We start from the raw sequence: 9,747 nt of genomic DNA, 5'->3' as shown, positions 1-9,747 counted from the left end.
AGAGTTACAATAATCTTATATATTTTTTGGGACACTAACTGTGATGCAATGAAATCCTAAAACTAACAGAAGGTGAGGAAGATGTCTCTTTTCTGAGCAAAAGGGAGCTCAGAAAGTCCCCACTCCTTCCAGCCTGAGGTAAGATTTGCAAGAGAGCATTTAAACAGAATATTTCCAAATTACAGCCATGGTTTACCATAGCCCAGGAAGAGCTCAAAAGACAGGTTTTAAGTAACCAATAAGAGTTTGGAATCAGGCAAAATGTAGCTACTGTGCTGTATGTTAGTTTTCATAGCTTTAAAGCCAGTAACATTTTTTGCTTTTTTGAAATAAGCCTTGTTTTCATCTTTAAACATGTTCACTGTTAAAAATGCAAAGATAACAGGTGATAATCAGAGAATACACCATTTCGCTGGATTCATTACCTGAATACTGCACATAAGCAGCCCAGCATGCTGCCAAACTAAAGGCATGTTTAGGAATCCTGAGAATTAAGGTGTTTTCTGCTAGGTTTGGGGTCAGTTGTAGGCTTATTAGGAGAAACAAAGTATTGGGAAAGAATCTCCCATTAAAGTCAAAAACAAGAGAAATTCTGAAAAGAGGCAAACTATGTAGACAAAGAGCAGAATAGCACTTAGGAAGTTTAAGAAATGAACCCTAAGTTGACCAGGGAATTAAGATTTAAACATAATCAACTTATCTTGGTTGAATTTGAAGAAAAGTGAGGCAAAACAGTAAAAGAATAAGATAATTTACTTTAGGTTGTGTACAGTCATGGAACTTTTCATAAGTTACAGAGAACACATTAGAAAGCGTGTGTGAGTTATTCACAATTGCTTACCCAAGATTCATGGTACAAAACTGTTAGGAGGTGTATGCTATAATCATAGTTCTGTCTTCTTAAAGGACATCTGAAAATTAATAAACAAAGCCTTTTTAAAATTAAGCCACTATAATATACTTTTGAAGAAAATGTTAAACTTACCATCAAAAAAAAGACTACATCAGAGACCCTCATCTGAATGACTATGGACTATGACTATTCTGGCAAATAAACTTTAAAAAGGACTCAAGCTGTTGACTTGTATTTCTTTCACAGTGAAAGAGCTTCAGTTTAAAAGTAATCTAAATACCAACCTGGAAAATCCTATATTAAAGAAAGGATAGTGCTCAGAGCCTAGGCCTTAGAATTTACTAAAAATAAAGTGACATATCAACAAGCACATTGAGAGTTCCTTCTGAAATGCGGCATAAGACCATTCACAGGTGCTCTAGAAGGTACGTTCCTTTCAGGTATCCTAACATTTTAGCCACAAAAAAGACTATCAATAATGTTTTTCCTATCACTGAAAGCAGTTATGAATTAAAGTGCACTGTAAATTTAGGAATACATATGTATTCTCTTAAACTCTTCAGAATTCAACACAGAAAACACGTTCTTTCATGCAGCCTTCTAAACATAACTGTAAATAACTACAGTGATTTGTTTATATCTAGAACATGAAACCACTGAGAAATGTCTGGACACCAACATCCCCATTTTGCTTGCCTGAAACTCTTCAGATCATTGTTAAAACTAACAGAACCCATTTGGGAAACACAACCACTTTAAAATAACAAATGAGACTTCTAAATACAGAGCTTCAATAACTAGCCACATTTAACAAATACTATGTTTGACCTTATGTGATTTGTCCATTACAATTTTAACAGTTAATAACAGGAGTACTAGTATGTTTATGTCATATTTTAGCCTTAAAAATATAATAATTTACTAAGACAATACTTGACAGTACTGAAAGACATCCAGCCCTTTCTATACGGTCAGCATTGCTACAGGCATTTTTTTTCTTTCTTTCTGGTAACCATACCTGTCAGTTGTAATTGTGAGCGTATCTGTATCCTTACAGTATCGCTCTCCTACAAGTTTGATGAGCTTCTTCTTTGCATGGTCATCCAAATTCAAGTTAGAAAGTTTAACCTTCAAGTACAAGAGAAAAGGCCTTTAATTACTTGGATAAATCCGATCTCTGCACTCTGAAAATATTTTGAGATAGGCACAACTTTAATCAAGAATTAAAAGGATAGCTATTAAGTGTGCATTTGCAGAATTTCTTCAAATTCTGTCCCAATACCAGAAAACCCACAAACATAAGATATACAACAAACAATTAGTATTTATTAAGAAAACCCAACCTCTCAAAAGTTAGTCTGAAGCTAGATTCCATATGTAATAACAAGTATGAAAAGTAAAGCAAACTGGTTTTTGCTATCTGTTTATACAAGAGCAAATAAGAAGGATATGAACCTTAACAGACTAAAGATATATGAAGTCGGAAACATAAGTTTCTATTAAGTAAGATTTGCTGAGGAATATTAAAAACATGAAGACATAACAGTACTCTCTTACTAATTAGTCCACTGTTTTCCCTGTGCATTCTTTCTACTGTGTCACTGCTGCACGAAAGAACTGTCCAAAAAAAATCAAGAAACCTGCATCAGAAAAACTAACTGAAGTTGAAGGACTAAAAGAATTCAGAAGTTCCAATAAATATCAGGAAAAGAGTACCACCTGAAAAGAAAAAACCCTACTACTAAAAACAGAAAGCTAAAGTACTAAACTTAAACACGGCAAGTGAGGAGACAACAGGGTTTCAATACTAAAACTTCTAATCTTGAAAAAAACCTTAATATTCAATACTCCATATATTATATGAAAAATGTCTCCTTTTTAAGGAATTACATGCTCCTCTACCATGCATGCCCATAATACTGGTGAGCAGGAGCTCAACTGGCTTTGTTCCCTAGCTGACATTTCATCAAGTCCAACTCTAATAAAAAATTAAAAATTCTAATAAAAATAAATTAAAAAGCTCTGTTCTCAGTGCAGCCGAAAATGACCATGAACAACCACTTCTGAAGTCACGATACTTCCAAGGTCCCTATGCATACATCCACCCTTTCTAAGGGGGTATCTTACATATAGTGCTCTTCCATACAGTGCAGCCACACAGCCTTCAATCAGTGGTGACAAAAAATGGGAGTTATGAGAAGGTGGGTCCACCCCTGCTTTACAGAGAAGCTGCACCTAAGCTAGGGCACTGAGCCTCAGTCTCTGCCTGAGCCACAGCGCAGCTATCTCTGTGCCCAGCCATGGCCCACACTGACACAACCCTGACACACACCCTTGACTTCCTGGCTTGACCTCCCCTACTGCATCACTATGGACTGGCTTGACAATCAGCAGACTGTTGACTGATCCTAGTTACTGTCACTAGACCTAATCCTGATCCACTGACTTGTCTTTCCCCTTCAACTTCAAACCTGCCTTATCATTATGAACTTGTCAGGTGATTAATGGGCTGTTGGATAGATGAGGCTACTATCACCAGACCTGTCCTGCTCACTTGCTCAGGCAGTAACTGCACTCTTTTTGGGAAGGTCACTGCCCCTGCGTGCCTTGCTGCCCCTGGATTGCCTTCCTTGGAAAACAGCCTACCCTCACTGCTGCCTGGCAATGCTCACCCAAAACGATGAGAAATGCCTTTTTGTAAAAGACATTTTCTTAATATTGTACTTCTCTAATATTCACAGAAAGAAAGAATGCTCCAAGCTCTGGAGTCAGACACAACTCTCTGGCAAACAAACAACTGCTACTGCACTCAAGCACTTTATGACCGTGACTATCTAAACTTAACGAGATACTCCAGCTCAGATGTCCAGCATTAGCTTACTTTAACCAACAATGCAAAACAACGTGAGTAGCGGTTTTTGCACTGTCTTAAAAGTATGGCCTCATAGTTGCATCATGCTGTCTTCATACAATGTGATTGTCTGAAATTTACTGTTAGAGTGCTATGATTTTATTCCACATGACTTGCTTTTTCTGTAAAAACTAAAAAGCTAACTGGTCTGTTGCCTATGCTACCACAAAAATATGTTGTTCTTACTAATGCAAAGTCACACTGAAGGGACAAATATTTATGTGGTTACTTGCTTCAACACGGAATATCAATTAGACAGCTTATAACTGTTAACTGAAACGGTGCAGACTATTTTATGGTGAATTTTAGAAAAATTAGAGCTCCATAAAGAACTGCAGTTGATTTTCAAGAAGTAAAGAAGTTACGTTTTACCACCTATGTTGTCTGACACAATGTGTAAAGTTCCACTTGGGAACAGACTAGGATAAATTTAATGACAAGAAATACTGGCATTAGGCTACAAGAAATGAAAAATCAGCATTTCTAATATGATATCTGGTAGAAAAAAGGTGTATTTTTTTAATTAAGATCTTAAGATTTTAAAACTTAAACTTTTAGACAATATTAAAAAAGGAAATCTTATAATGAAGATCCACCAGAGAGTTTATCATAGTCGGTAACACAGTAAATGCTCTCATTGATACATACTCAACCACTCTTTGACCTAGTACAATCTCCTTTCACCTCTAAATCCTTATCTTCCCCCTCCTTAGGCAGATTTTGTTATCAGAGAAAGAACTTATCAAATAAGTCCTACTGCACACACACTGATGCCTGGAGGCCTGCCAACTCAATCCTTATTAATAGTGCCCCATTCATACGACCTATCTTTCAATTCTCATGCACTTCCAAGGTCTATAAATTAGCAATAAGAGAGCCTAAGCAAGACACTGAGTGCAGAGGCACTTACAGCCTTTTCTGTAAGTAGATTCTTCAGAAGGTACACTATTTTGTTCATATCAGTGCTTTATCTTGCATTTGTAAATACCTATTCATAACCTTACAAACTCAGTTCTAACATGCTGCAATATACTTAATACACTGCTTTCTATTCATACATTCAGCAAACCATTTCCCCTCATTTCCTTACAACATATCATACTTGCACATGTTCTTAAAAGCCAAGTATTTGTGAAAAAAAGTTGTTTACCAAAACTACTACTTACTCTTAAAGTCACCACTCTTGCTTTGGGATTACGAATAGATGTCCCTGCAGAAACATAATCTACTGTTTCAATTTCAATAGGAAAATGTCGTTCACATTTCTCATCACTGTCCAAAGCACTCGGCCATTCAGTGCAGAAATCTGTATAACAAAGAGAAAACACTCCAAGTAATAACTGTAACGTCTTTCACTAGATCAGGCTGCTCAAAGCCCTGTCCAACCTGACCTTGAATACTCCCAACGATGGGGCATCCACAGCTTCTCTGGGCAACCTCTTCCAGTGTCTCACCACCCTCATTAATAAATATCTTTAAAAATAAAGATATTTATTAAAAATAAAAAATATCTTCCTTATGTCCAATCTAAATATCTACTCTCTTCCAGTTTAAACCATTGCCCCATGTTCTGTCACTACAGGCCTTGGTAAAAAGTCTCTCCCCGTCTTTATGTACTGAAACGTGACAGTAAAGTCCCCCTGGAGCCCTTTCTTCTCCAGGCTGAACGACCCCAGCTTTCTCAGCCTTTCTTCACAGGAGAGGTGCTCCAGCCCTCTGATCATTTGTGTGACCATCCTCTAACAGGTCCATGTCTTTCCTGTACTGGGGACTCGAGAACTGGATGCAACACTCAAGAGGGGAAAGAACTAATTTCCTGAATATGGTAGCTACACTCTTGTTAATACAACCCAGTATGCAGTTAGCCTTCCCTGCCACAAGGGCACACTGCTGACTCATGTTCAATTTCCAAATGCCCACTAGGCCCCACATGGCCTTTTCTGCAAAGCTCCTTCCTAGCTGTTTGCACTCCCTCACATCCCCCCGGCCTGTAATGCTGCATGAATCATTCCCTCACAGATGCAGGACGTTGCAGTTGCCTCTGTTTAACTTCATGAGGCAGCAGTTTTTTTCCTGCCTGTTGACAACCTTCTGAATGGCAGCTCTGCTCTCCAGTGTATCGCTTGTTCCCAGTTTGTTATTTTAGGAAGATGTGCTGAGGTCATGCTCTCTACCATTATCCAGGCTGTCATAAAGCATGCTTTTGGGTGCTTGGAAATGGCTTCCAGGAAGGTTTGCTTCACAATCTTCCAGGGAACATGGTGAGGCTGACTGACCTGCAGTTTCCTGAATCTTCTTTCTTGCCCTTCTTGAATATGGTTTGGCAAAAATCTCCTGTTCCTCCTGGGTAGTCTTTACCTGCTTCCACTTTCTATATACTTCCTTTTTGCATCTCAGGTCACCCACGAGTTTCCTGCACATACAAGCTGTCTTTCTGCCATACTCGCTCAACTTTTTGCCTGCTGGAATGGACTGTTCTTGCTCTTTTAAGGAGGTTGAACTTAAACATCCACCAGCTCTCACAGGCCACTTTGCTCCCTAGGAGATAACCCTGTGACATCTGCCAAGCAGATCCCTGAATAAACCAAAATCACTCTCATGAAGTCCATGCTCTAGTTCCACTGTCTGTCTTGCTCACTTTTCTCATGATTTTAAACACCACAGTTACCAAGGATGCCTCTAACCTTCACATACTTCACCAGTACTTCCTTGTTTCTGAACAACAAATCCAGAGTGTGTCTCCTAGTCAACTCATCAATTGTTTTCACTGAGAAATCGCCTTCAATACACTACTTGCCTTCCTCTCTGCTCTCAAGATCTTAAACTCCACAATCTTCCTTTCGCAATCAAGGCTGCCAGCAACCTCGACATCTCCAACCAGTTCTTCCATACTTGCAAGTAGCACGTGCAAACCAGCATCTTCCCATAGACAGTTTGTCCAGCATCAAGAAATTACCTGCAACACACTCCAGAAATTTCCTAGATTGCTTCCATTGCATCCTGTTACCCTTCCAGCAGATGTTGAGATGGCTGCAGTTCCCGATGAGAACCAAAGCTTGTGGTTCTGAGGCTTTTTTCAGTGAGCTGTTCATTCACTTCCTCTTCTTAACCAGGCATTCTAGGGCAGTCGCCCAACACCAACACCACCTTTCTGGCTTCTCCTCTTCTCAAGCTTCTACCTATTCTCAAACTCTCAACCAGCTTGCTACACAGCTCACAGCAAAGCTCTGCATCTGAGCTTTTCTTTGGGGTACAGGTCAGCTCCTCCTCCTTCACATCACCCCTGCCTGCACCTCAATCACATAAGCTTTCTCTCTGCATTTCTGTGACTACTCAGACTTCCAATTCCTCTGGTTTCTTATACTGCATGTATTTGTATACAGGCAACTCAAGACAGGCCTCTTCCCACATCCTCCCTACCCCTTCATGCCTTCACTTATCTTTGGGCTAACCTCCTCATTAGGTTCTCCTTATTGGCTTCCTGGCTGGCAGAGGTGCTCTCAGCCTTCATTAGATCCTGTATCTCCTCAGCAGACTTTACTCTTACTGAAGGGTTCCTTTTATCAATAGCATTTTTTAAAATGCATGTTGGAATGGCTACTGATTAAACCCTGGTTTAATCTCAGAAAATTTTCTGAGAACTGAGTTACATCCATCACTCATCTTCCCTAAACTATTCTCCAGTACAAGCAGGTCCCAATAAAAAGGTAAAATTCAAGTACCATTGCTGAAAACCTCCTAAAACATACCTGCCTCTCACCTGTATGACTCAATGCAGCAACAAGAAAGCATACAATATGAGGCAAAGCCTGACAACAATATTAGGCAAAGCCTGACAACCAGCTTCAGAGGTGAACCATGTCTCACCTTATACTTCATCAACACAGTTACATTTTGCATCGTCTTAAAAACCCAAGAGATGTTTTTTAAAAACAGCAAAAAAGAGGAAAAAACCCCGTCAAGACAAAAAACCTCTCACCTTTAAGAGCTGCACAGTGTTTCTTAATTGCAGGAGGAGTAAGATGCAAAAAATTGGGAATCTGAAATGGACATATTAAAGAGTTAGCAAAATATAAGCTTTTTGTCTGTTCATTGATAAAGTGATATTACTGAAATCCAGTTACATTTTTAACTTATGTTAGAGTAGTACAATAGGCTTAATAAAATATTGAGGTAAGAAGACTCTTCTCGAGTCTCATTTAGCAAAAGACTTAAGCAAAACCCCATTAGGAAAGTCACAGGCATGATAATCCTAAAAAAGTCTCCTGATTTGGTTTATTTGTATTTGTTACCATTTAATTTAGAAATTAAATTTAGTATTATCTGATTTAATAATAGAAAACAGTATGCAAATATTCCAATCAAAGTAGTGCAGTCTTAGTGAGTAATAATTTTCAAAGTTAACACACACCAATGGAATGTGTCTTACCTTTACAAGTTCCAAATTGCCTTCTTTCGGTGGAGGTACCCCCCTCTTCACTGGGTAACCCATTCGAATTGGGAGAGGCACAGAGGCAGGTTTAAACGAAGCTGCTGTTGGATAAACACTGCTCCAGTCCTGATCAACAGCCATTCTCTCAGTTCTGGGAGGTATATGCTATAAAAGTTTGACAGGAGATATGTTGTTTTGGAAGTACACACACACAAAGCTATTTCAGGAATAAATTCCCAAAGCTAGAAATTTCAAGATACCTTTACATGAAAAGTTAGTACTTATTTGTGAAGGAAGCTCTCAAAGCTTAGCTAGCAGGCACTTCCCAGTCTTTAACTGCAACCTTACCATCTTCTTCTGTTGTGATAAAGCAGCAGGGGAAACAGGGGAATCAAACCAGTATTTAATTGCAACCTCAATTTCCTAAAGTGCCTAATCATCTAGTGCGGGCAAGAATGTGAGCTTTAAAATTCTGAAAGTCTGAACAAGATCATATTAAAAGAAATAGATATTAATAACTCTAAAAGTACTTGCTATAGAAATTCCAGTATAGGAAGAATGCATTAACACATTGCAGCTTATTTCCTCTAATAACTGACCAAGGCTCCAGTCAAATGCTTTTTTAAAAAAAAAAAGGTAAAAGACCAATGGATATACACAGTCAGCTGGTCTGACTGCTTCGGTGTATCATTAAATCTGCTCTTGGAAGTTAAATGAACAAAAATTTAATGCACACGAAGTCCACATTTACTATTTGCCTTTAAAAATCATACACTGCTTTTGAAATTCATGTGTATAATAAGTAAGAAAATTCTCAGTGAATAAATGCACAGACAGCAGTTTTTATTCTACTGTGCAAGAACGATTTCACTTCTGCACAATACTTGATTTTAATTACACCAGAAAACAACCACTAGAAATCCTCTAAACCCATACTGAAACCAACATTGAAATGCCCCGGTTTTATTTTAAATGCAATGTTAATTTGCTTTCAAGGCCTGCAGTACATGGTGACAATACAAGGTAAATGTTAGCTTGTTACTGTTAATGTTTTTGCCTTTATGAGAACACAGTCTGCAAACAGCCGAGAGATTAAGGAAGCTAGGGGCTGGTTCTCCAATTTAGTCACAGTGGATTGTTTCATCAGGTTCTGATGGCAGAAGGGGCTCCTGTACAAACTGCGAAGACATAGCTTAGAAAACTGTTTTCAAAGACCTCTGAGTTAAGTGCAAATAGTTTCAGTACTTACTGGTCTTATGACCTGTGGTGTCCCGTCTCTTCTCCTTGTTGAAGCTGAAAGAAAAAGAAACATTTTGCAATATAAAGTATTATATGATTTTGTGCGGGGAAAAAATGCAGCGCAGTCCTGTATGCTTTTTTTTCTTTAACAAAGACAATATACACTAGTACTTCCTAGTCTGTATGTGGAAGAACAAGAAGATCAGGTACTCCTACTGCAGATTGCTCATTTATTTTTTGAAACTTGAGATTAAAAAATGCTTGGAAGCCATTTCGTCTGGGTCTATACCTGGAACACATTAACAACAATTC

At 38.5% G+C, this 9,747-nt stretch overlaps 1 protein-coding gene across 1 annotated transcript; it reads right to left on the bottom strand.

Moving 5' to 3' along the window:
• Nucleotides 1–841: 841 nt before the first annotated feature.
• On the bottom strand, nt 842–9,482 carry MRPS35 (mitochondrial ribosomal protein S35; the record flags this gene model as incomplete). The annotated part of the gene is made up of 6 exons (XM_029085915.1): nt 9,446–9,482; nt 8,194–8,361; nt 7,744–7,804; nt 4,931–5,070; nt 1,872–1,981; nt 842–911 (listed from the first exon to the last, which is right to left on the bottom strand). Coding segments are annotated over exons 2-6 (525 nt in total), but the record flags the coding sequence as incomplete, so codon positions are not given.
• Nucleotides 9,483–9,747: the final 265 nt, after the last annotated feature.

The sequence above is a fragment of the Antrostomus carolinensis genome, unplaced genomic scaffold, assembly GCF_000700745.2.
Source record: "Antrostomus carolinensis isolate BGI_N321 unplaced genomic scaffold, ASM70074v2 scaffold26677, whole genome shotgun sequence".
Taxonomy (NCBI): Eukaryota; Metazoa; Chordata; class Aves; order Caprimulgiformes; family Caprimulgidae; genus Antrostomus; species Antrostomus carolinensis.
Note: the sequence above shows the minus strand (reverse complement) of the source record. Positions and strands in the feature narration are given on the sequence as shown.